Source organism: Apus apus, chromosome 11 (assembly GCF_020740795.1).
Source record: "Apus apus isolate bApuApu2 chromosome 11, bApuApu2.pri.cur, whole genome shotgun sequence".
Classification (NCBI taxonomy): Eukaryota; Metazoa; Chordata; class Aves; order Apodiformes; family Apodidae; genus Apus; species Apus apus.
In genome coordinates this window covers 20,740,462-20,753,167 of record NC_067292.1, presented here as the reverse complement: position 1 = coordinate 20,753,167, position 12,706 = coordinate 20,740,462, and the positions used below count along the sequence as shown (strand labels likewise).

The following is a 12,706-nucleotide window of genomic DNA, read 5'->3' as shown; positions in this document are numbered from 1 at the left end:
CTGCCTTAACAAAACATTTTGCCTTTCCTTCCATAATGGAAGCTGTTGATTTTATACATCAACATTCTAAGTGAATGAAGATCCCATAACACAGTAGCCCTTCCTAATCAGGACAGGAAGCCAGCACACATATAACAGAGCCCTGGATTCTGAGCCAGCCTTCAACCAGACATCACTGCACCCTAGTCAAGGTGCCACCTTCCAGCAGTTCACCAGTATGATCTGTGGTTCAGATAGAAATTGTATAAACTTCCCCAGTCACAGGCAAAGCCTTGACTATGGTGAACCAAAGCTCACTTCTAATGAAGCAGTTTAGCACCTCCAGCTCTAACCCAAACCCCATTCAAAAGGACAATAAAGCTCAGTACTGACAGATCGCATTCTTGGGCTGGAAGATCTCGTTGTAATCCTCTGCATTCTGGATCTCGGCCTTGGATTCCTTCTCATCCCGGTCATCTTCACTGCTGGGGCTGCGCCTCTCACTCTCCGAGTTGTGCTTCACTCTACTGTGGAAAAGAGAAGCTGTCAAGGCGAATCACATGGCCTCTGTGAGAGAGAGCAAGAGCACTGAGCTCCTTGTATTTTGGCTTAAAATGTTGAAATTCAACCTGCCAGCAGGCTCCTTTACCTCTGGGGCTTGCTGCAGGTAGTTGAAGGCCTGTCATAGATGCGGCGAAGGGAGGATCCCGTTGAGGTAGGTGGCACAAGAGGCTCATTGTCCCTGATCAGTCCATGAGCAACAGAACCAGACTTTGTGACTCTGCTGAGATCCACAACGAAGGAAGAGACTGTGTTTTTTTCAAAGGAAACTCCTATCTGTGGAGGCAAAAGATCAAGGTAATTCAACAGGAAGCAGGGTGCACACCAGCCTGTTTGAGAGCAGGCATGAATGACCCTGAGCAACTGTGCTTCAGAATTTCCCAGTTCAGTGCTTTGCTTTTTCAGTTTGAAGCTGCCAATGTTTCTGAAAGCCTATGATAAAATTTCTGCTAAGCATTTTCTAAATACCGGTCAAACCGAGCCCCAATTCTTTCCCCCAGAACCAAAGTAGACATCAAATGGAGCACAAGAGCCCAAAACAAAAGCCCACAAGCTCTAAGTGCTGGGCACATTGCAAGCCCTGGCCCCTCACAGTCTGACATAAGCTTAAAAGTCAGAAGGGCTGCAAGGAGGCAGGAGGATTTTATCTCATGTTTCACAGCTGCCTGCCCCCTCCCCAGAAGCAGTGGCTTACCAGCTGGTTGTTGCAGATAGATAAGTCAGCAACTTTTCCCCAGTTCACCAAGACCACATCGAAACATCGCTCTGGCTCCCAGCCGTACACACGCAGCGAGTCCTGGAAGCCACTGTACAAGCAGCAGCCATCTGGGTTGAAGAGCACACACCTAGGAGGAAAGCAGGTGGAGACTCAGGCCCAGCTTTCCAACCTTGCTCAGTCCCATGAGGACCCCAGGGCTGGGTCCCTGACTTCACAGAACACCTCCAGCCCCATTTCTGACACCATGAACCCACCGATCTGGTGTTCTTCTGTGCAACCTGGTGGGCCCCTGCAAAACTGCCAGCAGCCCAAAGTCCTCCCCAGTAAAGTCTCTCTTTGAGGAAATCTTCACCCCCACTCTAGTCCCAGTCTACTGCGCTGCAGTGGGAATTTAACACACCTGACAGGAGTGGCCTCCTCCTCAATACAGCTCACAACTTGAAACTTCTCCAAGTCCCAGAACCGAACAGTCCTGTACAGACAGCAAAACAAAAATAATCACGCAAGCCTCTGGAACTCTGCAGTAGGATCCAGGACTGGAATAATGTAATAGTAGCTAGAGCGACTTTTGCTGTTGTGCACATACGATGAACCTACACAGAGGCTGGTCAAGCTCAGACCTGAGAATCCAGCTACAGATGGCTCTGGATGCAGAGGTATTGAGAGCTGGCCCAGCACTAAGAGGACACTGGCAGGCTGAGCAGGACTGCCTGCTGCTCAGGGCACCTGGGCCAGTGAGATGCTTGAGGCTATCGAGTTGCTTTCTAGTGTGGCAGAAGGTGCCATCAATTTTGGATGAGAAGGCAAGAACTCCATGGTCTGCACACCACAGATGTGACATCCTGCTGGCTTCATGTCAGGGGCTTGCAGTGGCAGGTTTGAGTTGTGTGACATTCCTATCTTCTACATTCCTAAAAGGGCACTGGGAAAGGGAACTGATATACACAATTCTCTTCTTTCTCCCTCCCCTTACATACCTGTCAGAGCTACCAGAAGCCAAAAGGTATTCATTGGGATGGAATTCCACAACGCTTACTGGGCCAGTATGCCCTGTAAACTCAAACATTATCTTCCCAGCAGCCAGATCCCACAGCTGGAAGAAGGAAAGAAGAGAGAGACTCTTGGAAGATTTAATGTTAGAGGATTCCAATACATTTTGGATTTTCTTGTACTGGCAGCCTTCTAACACTTCTCCCCTCCAAGAACAGCCTCAAGTTTGTCACATAAAGCAATGACCAGGGAAGGAATACTGTCCCAGGCATTTAAGGGTGTATTGTTATTTTTTTCTTATTTTGTTTTTGGCATTATCTTTCAAATTTTCCATTTAATTTGTCCTCTAGGACACAATTTCTGGTTTATACTTAGAGACTGGGATAAAATACAGCAATTGCACCTGTCCCCACAGATTCTATCTCAAAAGCAAACAAACAAGAATCCAAAAGCTGAACCCCCTAGCAAGTCATCCTTCCTGTGCTCCTGTCTCCACTGAAAATTCCAGAGTGAAAGAACTGATCAGTTTATTTCACATGAAGCTGGACACAAAACGCAGTCCTTCACCCACATTCCTCCCTTTTACACATGGAACAATTGAAGTCACTGCTTCAGCTGATACTTTTCTGAATTCCTTCTCTTGCTCTGCTCAGTCCTGACAGCAATGTTCAGCCTGACCATCATGTGCAAAGTGGATGATAACACGTCCCTATGGAATTAGCAGAGCCAGAACTGGGCATGGCGAAGCAACATGCTGTGGACAACTCATTCTGTAACAGTTACTGAGACAACTGAGGCCAAGGTTTGGGTATCACAACTCTACCAACACCAGAACTCTCACCTTTCTGTGCACAGTGCCAACGGGTCTGTTGGAGAAGTGCATTTCAACACATGCAGCTCTTTTCTGGATGTTGTGGGTCACTAGACATGATTCTCATAAACAGACTGGTCCCTGCAAAGCCACAGGGCTAAGCCAGCTGCCTTATGAACTAGAGGTGTTTATGAGCAAGTAGTGGTAATTCCTGGCAAAAAAGACAATCCCAGCATTCCTAAATTACCTTTACAGTGTGATCATCAGCAGCAGAGGCCAACCATTTCCCATCAGGACTAAAGCGGAGACATCGGACTGCTTCTGTGTGACCCTGAAAGGAGAAAAACATGGGTGGGGTTTGTTTTTTTTATCTTCCTTTAGAGGAAATTCTGGCTTTACCCTTTCAATCCTACACAAGGTAAGAAGATAAAATCAAGCAACTGTTTCACAGAGTCAAAAGCTCGCAGAACACTAACCACTACACTTGGGAGCTGTCTCCATCCACACTCAAATGCGTGTAATCTCTCTCATCTAGACATTTCTGGCATTGGTCTCTTTTGGTAAATACAGACCTGGCTTAATTAGTAAGAATCAATTTTAAATTACCCAGATCCATGGGTGGTCAGATAAAAGTGCTGTGCCATTCACTTGGCTTCTATATGAAATTAATATACAGCAAGTTCTTCATGCAGAAAAAGACCCCACAAACAGAACCATCTTGGAGGAGTGGGGACTTGCATGGCAACATCAGCAACAGCATAAAGAAGGGACACTCAGGGACACCCTCCATTCCCCTAGCCAGACTGAAGCACACTAACTCCTGTGATACCTACTTCATTTTCCCATACAGTTCCCAGAGACCTCCAGAGGTTTACCAGGTCACTGCAAATCTTTTTATGTTGGAAAACTAGGACGGTAGTTGTACAAAATCACTTTAAGGTTTGCTGACAGATCTTTGACAAAAATCTTTCTGCCCTCTTCACCTGAAAACTAAGAAAGCATTTTACCTTGTACCTGTAGACACAGCCTCTTCTTCTGACATCCCAGAGCTACAGGGAAGAAAAGCAAACACAAGAAATGCTTAGAGCAGTATGTGGGGAGTCCAAGAGTCCCATCAGAACAAATGCTGTCCCTGTCACCAAGCTGTTCAACACCACAGAATGAAAACACTGAAGGGGCTGTTAAACCCCAGTTTGTTCAGGGGTACTTCCTAAGCCAATTCCCTGAGTGAGAATCACTTCTGTCAGCTATTTCTCACTCCAGCACCTCAGTTCCTACAGACAGATACCAGCCTGATGAAGCAGAGGCAACCCCCAGCAATTGGGAACTCTGCACTTGCTGACAGCAGGTCTCAGCTGGCACCTAACCCAGAGCCACATTCCACACCAGAGGAGTCACACTCATGAGCTACCCCTGTGGAAATACAAGCAGGAATTTCACAAGCACTCGCAAAGACACCTGCCCACACAAATGGCAATGACACTGTAGAGCATCTAGCACCAGCCTAGCACAAAATGCCTGCTGGTGCTCTTCAAAACAAAGACACTGCAAGTAAAGGGAGCAATCTCCAGGAAGCTGGAGTTTACCTTAACATTTGTGTCCAAAGAGCCAGATGCCAAAAAGCTTCCAAAAGGATGGAAATCAAGGCTGCAGATATTTGCTTTGTGACCAACCAAGGTACGAAGAACTGGGAAAAGGAGAAGCAGAGCAGGGAGAAGGAAAAGGGAGCAAATATTTAGTGGTTCATTCCACCCAAACAGCAAGCAGAAGTTTTGCCATGCTAAGCACATGGTACTACAATGTACATTGGACATGCTACCTATGATCTCTTCATCTGTATATCATATTTTACAGAAGTGTTTCTGATTGTACCCTTGCAATGCAATGAAGCAGCAATAGAAGACCCATGTTCGATGGTCCTAATGGAAGTCCTGTCTTTGGTGCAGAAACTAGGAATAAAACTGCAATGTCTCCATTCTGAAAATAAACCTGAAAAGCTGCACTTGGAGGCAGCTGCCAGGCAGCGTATTTTTCCACTTATTACATAGAGAGCAACATGGGGGGGGACACAGTTTTAGCCAGGACATTGGATTGCCTGCATCATTCACCCTGCAGCTATTAGACAGACCCTTTCCTGGAACATTGCAACCCTGTCCAGGCACACGCCTGACCTCCACCTCTTGGGCCCAAATATTCACACTGGACTCCTTCAACTGGCCCCCCAAGAGCAGCAAGGGACACGTAGGGAACATAAGGCAGAGAAATTATCACAGTGTTTCACCAAGTCATCAACCAAGTAACAGCCCTTGTAATTCTGGAAAACAGAAAGGACCAGTAGAACTGGTACATGGTATCTCTGAAAGCAGAGATAAACACAGAACTCAATTTCGAGGAAAAAAAATTGCTCAGCTAATAACAAGGGGTAATCTCTCACCATCATGTGTCATCTGGGACAGTCTGATGATGCCCCTGGCAGAAATCAGCTCTTAAGCCAGACCTGGAGTGGTCACTGAGACACTGGCTCATAAGTCTCCTCATATATTCAGCCAGATCAGTTCCTCTCCACTGGTACAGCCAAATCATGTCATAACTGACCTGACTAACTGTCTGAATGACAAAAGTGCTTTTTATTATTTATGCCACCTGCTGTTTGCCTTCTTAGCTCAGCCAGAAGCCTATTTTCAAGACACATTCTTTCTATGAACATGTAGCAACCTATAAGAAATATTCAGTCATTTTACAGTATTCCTTCTGGAATACATTCCAGTGATTCATGGTATCTTTGCAAACTTGGTGTAGGATTCGAGAAAAATGCAATAAATAAAACATGACTCAACAGTTGGCCTTTAAAGGACCAGAGCTCAATGAGTTCATAGCTTTTACCATCTATTAAAAATTAGGTCTTTGTCTATTTATATGGTCACGCAAGAGCAGAAGAAGAGAAAAATCACTTGAGGAAAAAAAGTTAGACCGTAAGAACTAAAGGTCAGCAAGTGGGGAGATTCCTGGACTTGTGAAGAACCTACTTAAAATCTGGTTTTGGATCCTTATATTAAGATGGACAGCTTTAAGCTGAGGCTCTGAAGAGAAATTCTATATGCCCAGTTCCTCTGTACATACACAGACTGGTCAGGAATACAGATTTCAACACACTCAGGTCAAAACCCAGAAACTACCTCCTCAGATCAGGCTCCACAAAACATCTACCGATTTCTGCTTGAGCATGCACATGGAGCTCTACTGTCAGTGGACAAAACCCCTCTAAGAGGGCTGGAAATTCAGCTGAAAGCAATGCCAGACTCTTGTTCCTTCTTAAGTTGGGCACCTTCCAGGTCAATCTAGATATTAAGCATAAGGATATTCCAAACTTACTTTTGGCAGCCTCCAGGTCCCAAACTCGAATGGACCCTGACTGGGACCCTGCAACAATGAGCTCCTCGTTGGTATTGATCTGTAGGCTCTCAATGGGTGCCGTGTGGCCTGTCAGACTCTGCAGAGAAAACCACCAGTCACAGTCCACAAACACTGACACAACCCTGTCCACTACAGCATCTGGAGAACTGTGTCCGGTTTTGGGCTCCCCAATTCATGAAGGACAAGGAACTACCAGAGAGAGTCCAGCACAGGCCAGAAAGAAGCTGAGAGGACTGGAGCACCTGCCCTGTGAGGAAAGGCTGGGAGAGCTGGGGCTGTTCAGCCTGGAGAGGAGGAGACTGAGGGGGGGATCTCATCAGTGCTGATCAGGGGGATGTGCTGCGTCAGGAGGATGGGCCAGACTCTTCTCAGGGGTGTCCAGTGACAGGACAAGGGGCAACAGGCACAAGCTGGAGCACAGGAGGTTCAAGTCAAACACAAGGAAAAACTTCTTCACTGTGAGAGAAACAGAGCCCTGGGACAGGCTGCCCAGAGAGGTTGTGGAGTCTTCTTCTCTGGAGACTTTCAAAGCCTGTCTGGACATGTTCCTGTGGGATCTACTGCAAGTGACCCTACTCTTTTCTCTTCCAACCCTGATGACTACGACTCTTTGACCACCTGGTCATGTCCCTGGTTCTCTCTTCTCATCAGCTACCAGCATGGAGAAGCATACTGAAGACCATCACTGCATACAGCACCATGCACGTAGCTTCCACCCTACCCCACTTTCTGAAGCACACTGACTAATTTTCAAAGGATGTAAAAACAGAGACACGTGTAGTTAAACACCAGGTGTGGATGCCCAGACAAGGCTGACTCATGCTTCCATTACAAAAATGATGCTGTGCAAGCACAATGGCACAGTGTTTGCTCTAAATGGGTCACCAAAGTGTCACAAACTGGTTATAAAATCAAAGCAAGAGTCAAAGCAGGGCTACCTCGAAACCTTCACGTAAGCAAGGAGCCACAGGTTGCTGCCAGAAATGAGTGTCAACAGTGATAACGTGGGGCTATTACTGAAGTACTAACTCAAGGCACAAGGTAGAAATTCACATTTACAGTTCCTTTTATCCTTGAACATATAAAAGCTTCCAAATTACAGAAGTATTTTTAAAAGGCCAGCATTTAAAACAAAAGAGTAGATAAAACTCGCTCTAGAAAACAAATCAACATACATACTACTATTGTAGACCTTTTGTTTGGATGTTCAGCAATATTCTAAGCTTTACTCCATCCTCAAACAGGTCTTCTTAACTAGCTAAGCTAGCCCTGTGCCTCCCACACAGGTATTGAGGATGGGAACACCAGCTGGAAGCTGCCTGCTCTGATGAGGTTTTCTTAGGATTTCACAGAGTCAGAGTGAAGGGGGTTGGAAGGGACCTCTGAAGATCATCTAGTCCAACCCCCCTGCCAGAGCAGGATCCCCTACAGTAGATGACACAGGAACACTTCCAGATAGGTTTTGAATGTCTCCAGAGAAGGAAACTCTACAACCTCTCTGGGCAGCCTGTCCCAGGGCTCTGTTACTCGTGCAACTGAAATCCTCCACACACTACAGCCATAACTGTCATTGTTTGGTGCAAGACAGAGCTCACACTTCAGCCAAAGTCACAATGCTACTTGAAAAGTTCCTCTTCTTCCCCTTCCCCAACACACAAACATCTGGAATTCTAACAGCATAAGCACTTAAGATTCATTTCAGAGGACAAAATATATAGCACAACCCCAAAAATCAAGATTTTTTTAAAATATACAAGAATGGCCCAAGTCAGGAGGTCCAGAACCTGGCTCTCAGAGACACCAGCTGGTAACATCTGTGGTTCCCAGGCACCACAGGAGAGGCACTGTGGTCTGCCCCCACAGGAAGGCTATGGAGATCCTCAGTCCTTCAACCTTCCTTCTTGTGGAAGGCAACACACTGATTTCAAACTACTGCCAGGCCACCACCAAGGGTGTGGAAAGACACAGCAGGAGAGACATCTGTTAAATATATTTATGGTGCGCTTTAGCTATTGCTGCCAGGGCAACAGCACTCCTTCTAACATGCTGCACCCACCACTACTCTTCCTCAGCCTACAGCAGGTTTGCAAACTATTCTGACAAATCTTGTGGTGACAATTGGTGACTGTGGGACAGGCAGGAACACATCCCTGGTGGGGATGTTTCTGCTATGAAGGCAACCTCCAGGGTATAAAACTGGCCCTTGTAGCTTGCACTATAAAACTAGCTGATCTCACACAACACTGCATTTAATTATTTGTAGCCTGGTAATGGAAGGCACAATATTCATTATCTGAGCAAGCTCTGGCCCCACAGAAGCAGCCAGCCCTCACAGAGCCTCCCTAGAGCAGTGGTCTCACCAGATTCTGTCCCTATCTTTAGCTGCATCCAGTCATCCAGGTTCGTGTTGTAAATCCTATTCACAAATCCCACAGGCTCCAGCCCAACAATCTTTCTGCTCATTCTCCACCCTCCATACCTCAGAATTAACATTCCCATCCTCTGAAAGTGGAAAATAGGCTTGTTCTTACCATGATGCAGTTGGTCTTGTTCACTGACCATATGTTGACCTGACAGTCATCTCCTCCAGTTGCCAGCAGCCGGCCAGAACTTTTCCCCAGGACTAGTGAGGAGACGTTGCTGCTGTGAGCAGTGATCTCTTCTGCACAAAACAAAGCAAACAGTTCCTGCAGACTAGTACAACAATTTTCATCTCATCCCTCCCAAAGGACTAAAAAAAATACTCGTCCTCCAGAAAAACTTTGCAGTTTGTAGTGGACAAGCTGCAGCAGACCACTGCTCAGATAAGATGTCCCACTATTACCTTGCTTCAAACAGTCCTCCTTGGCTCTGCTAAGAAGGCAGAGACATTTCCTTGAGACACCTTGAGACACTTCCTGACAAAGTTTTACAACTCCAGTGCTCACATGCTGACAAAAAAGTATCTTCTCTCACTACCAGCAGCTCAGTAGCTTTCAAAGATGCCCACATGTGGCAACCTGCTCACAGCAGCTGCTTTACCCTCAGTACCTGGGGGGTGGTCTCAGCAAGCCGAGCTGCCTGAGAAGCTGCAGTGACACACAGCAGCCTGAGTCACCTGGCAAAAGATCCTCTAATCCCCTTCTAGAAAGCAGCAGCAGTCCAGTCTGAGAGGCGCTGGCAGATTAGCAGTAGCACAGTTAGCTCCCTCACACAAAGCAGTTGGGTTCTGCAGGAGGGAGAGGTGGAGTCCCCTGCTCCCAGCTCTGGCAGAGGCATTGCTGCATTCCCACCATGTACCACAGGTGAAACTTAAGCAGCACAGTGTGAAACTGTGACAGCAGAAGGATGAATCCATATCTGAAAGGGCACAAATAAACACTGACTAAATGATGCTTAAAGACTGTTAACAAACTGAGAGGAAGCTCTGACACTGAGAGGTCTTTGTGATGACAGAACTCCAAGGAAGCCTCATCATGAAGAAACAAGTTTGGGGCAAAGGAGAAGCCAAACAAGCATCCTTGATTGGACATCTTATTTTCACTGTGGATTTTTAAATCCACTCAAATGTCTAGCAGGGGCTTTTGGCAGACGTATTTACCAATTCCTTCCTCATGCAGTTCTTTTCTTTGAAAGTTGATGGGACTTGCACACAGAACAGTTATGAAACTTGTTTATAAAAAAAGCTGGGTAGCAATCAACTCAGCTTGCATCTGGGTTGTTTTGGTAGGAGGAACAATCTTATCATTTTACACACAACACTAATCCAAAAGGATATTTCACAGCTGCAGTAATTACAGGTACTTTGATCTCAAGCTCTCAGAGAGCTTTTTGGAAAGCAAAACTGAGCAACTTTCACTTCAGTTGAGGAAACACCTTTCAAATTACAAAGGTAACTGGACCATAAATTATATGAGAAGGGTAAATCTGAAAAGATGCTTGTATTGTGTTGCAAGACCAATCTTCCACAAACAGTACAATTAGTATTAACAGACCAGCTCGCTAGTTAAAATGGAGAGATGCTGAGCATTGCTGCTGAAACGAGCAAGTCAGCACCTCTGCTTCCTCCCTCCTCCTTGATTTTGCTCTTAATACATCGCAAGTTCAGAAGTCATTGCTGAAGCATTCAAGCCTCTGCTGATAAAAGCCAGGTCCTAGCCTGATGCCAGCCTTGACCAGACACCATCATTCTCTGTCTCCATCAAGTGCCAATTTCCTTAAACCCATAATTTTTTTTTTACCCATCACTGAGTATCACTCACCAGCTCAGCAATACTAAGCTCCTAACTAAGCTCACCAAATCATTTCTAACACTCAGAATGCTTCTGGCTCTGATGAAGATGCTCAGATGGGGCAGAACTAAGCAAAAAAGACCAGGAACTTCTGCCTGCTTGAAGAGAACAGAGATCGACATAATTCCAGCTTTACCCGTAACTGGAGCTTCAGAGATGGGAAAGTAACACAGCAAACTGGCTTTCTGCTCAAAAATACACAAAATTACTAAGTAAATTATCTCAGCTCCCTTAATGTGTTATCAGTCATGGATACAGGACTTCAACTGGCTAATTCCTAGGCCCGCATCCCTGGTCTAAAGCTTGCACTTTATCAAGTGATCACTTCCCACTGCTTCTAAGCATTCCTCAACAGCCCCTATGGAATGACTCATCAATGACCAGCAAAGCAGCTAGAAATGGGACCATCAGCAAGTGGTCACTGCTCCTCTGAGAAAAAATACTGATTCTTACCGTCTCTTGTAAAGTGATTTCAAGAGAATGAGACATACAGGCCCAGCAGCACAGGGACCAGTGCATCAGTGACCAGCAGAGGGGATTCTCCCTCTCTGCTCTCGTGAGATCCCACCTGGAGCACTGTGTCCAGCTCTGGAGTCATCAGCACAAGGACATGGAGCTGTTGGAGTGGGTTTATCTGCTGGCCACAAAAAAGATCTGAGGGCTGAAGCACCTCTGCTGTGGAGACAGGCTGAGAGAGCTGGGGTTGTTTAGCCTGGAAAAGGCTTCAGGGAGACCTTATTGTGGTCTTTCAATACTTAAAGGGGGACAATAAGAAAGACAGGGACAGACTTTTTAGCAGGGCCTGTAGCAACAGGACCAGCGTGATGGTTTGAAACTGAGAGGAAAGAGTCAGACTAGATATTAGGAAGACGTTTTTTTGCAATAAGGCTGGTGAGACACTGGCCCAGGTTGCCCAGAGAGGTGGGAGATACCCCATCCCTGGAACCATTCAAGGTCAGGTTGGACGGGGTCCTCAGCCACCTGATCTGGTTGAAAATGCCCCAGCCCATGGCAGGGGGTTGGACTGGATGGGCCTGTAAAGGTCCTTTCCCACCCAAACTGCTCCGTGATCCTATTCCACCATCTTCTGTAACAAGCCAGCAACGATGAAGGGCCACCCCAAAGGGGCTGACCTGACCCCCAGGGCACTCCCCGCGCCAGCCTGGGCTCTGCAGGGGGTTTCCAGCCCTCCCTTGGCTGCTCCTGCGCTCTTCCCCGCAAGAGCCATGCGGGGTTCGGGAGGACGGCAGGAGAGGGCTGCAGCAACCGGGCAGGAAAAACACAGGCCGTGGCCCCTCGACAGCAACACTGACAAGGCCCGGCACTATTCTCCTCTGCTGCTGTTTTCCAAGTGGATTTCCACGAGGATTCCAGTCAGCAACTCGAGAGGCAGGACGGGGCTCCCCGGCCCGGGGCGGGGATGGGCTGGTTCCCATCCCAAACCGCCTCCGACCCGCGCTGCCAGCCCGGACACCCGCCCGCCCTCCCGGGCCCCGCAGCCCAGCGGCACTCACGCAGCTTCCAGGCCGTCTTCGTGGTGATGGCCACGGCCATGGCTCCGCGCGGCCGCTCCGGGGGCAGGGCTGCGGCGCCGTCCTCGTCCCGGCAAGGCTCCGCCGATGTGTCCTACCACCGCCGGGCTATGCATCCGAGCTCCCCCGGGACCGGCTCCTCACCCGCCTCCCCGTCCTGCAGGCAAAGAAACACCGGCCGCGTCACGGCGACGGCCCCGGGGAGCAGGAAGGCCGGGGCCGCAGCCCGGCGGCACCGCGGGCAGCCATCACGGCAGCGAGGGGCCGGCGGGAGCCCCGCGGGAAGCGCTGCTCACCGGGAGGCGAAGAGCAGCGGGCGCGCCCAGAAGGGCCGGGGGCGGGGGCGTTGGAACCCGGATGGCGGCAGGAGCGCCCCGGGGCCCGGTGCCCGCTCCCCCGGCGCGGCAGCCCCCGCCGCTGCCTGACAACC

The 12,706-nt window shown here is 48.1% G+C and overlaps 1 protein-coding gene across 3 annotated transcripts in view; it reads right to left on the bottom strand.

Annotated features, from left to right (window-relative positions):
• KATNB1 (katanin regulatory subunit B1) overlaps positions 1-12,706 on the bottom strand; it is a 20,593-nt gene extending 7,887 nt beyond the window's left edge. For 2 of the 3 annotated variants that reach the window (XM_051629157.1, XM_051629156.1), the window contains exons 1-12: positions 12,573-12,706; positions 12,259-12,433; positions 9,005-9,135; positions 6,432-6,549; positions 4,646-4,746; positions 4,067-4,108; positions 3,307-3,390; positions 2,236-2,351; positions 1,659-1,730; positions 1,235-1,385; positions 629-816; positions 373-506 (exon numbers count right to left, since the gene is read on the bottom strand). In XM_051629157.1, coding sequence (XP_051485117.1) covers positions 373-506; positions 629-816; positions 1,235-1,385; positions 1,659-1,730; positions 2,236-2,351; positions 3,307-3,390; positions 4,067-4,108; positions 4,646-4,746; positions 6,432-6,549; positions 9,005-9,135; positions 12,259-12,298 — 1,177 coding nt within the window. In that variant the 5' untranslated portion in view covers positions 12,299-12,433; positions 12,573-12,706. The remainder of the gene's footprint in view (positions 1-372; positions 507-628; positions 817-1,234; positions 1,386-1,658; positions 1,731-2,235; positions 2,352-3,306; positions 3,391-4,066; positions 4,109-4,645; positions 4,747-6,431; positions 6,550-9,004; positions 9,136-12,258; positions 12,434-12,572) is intronic. The other variant, XM_051629158.1, reaches the window with a different exon arrangement.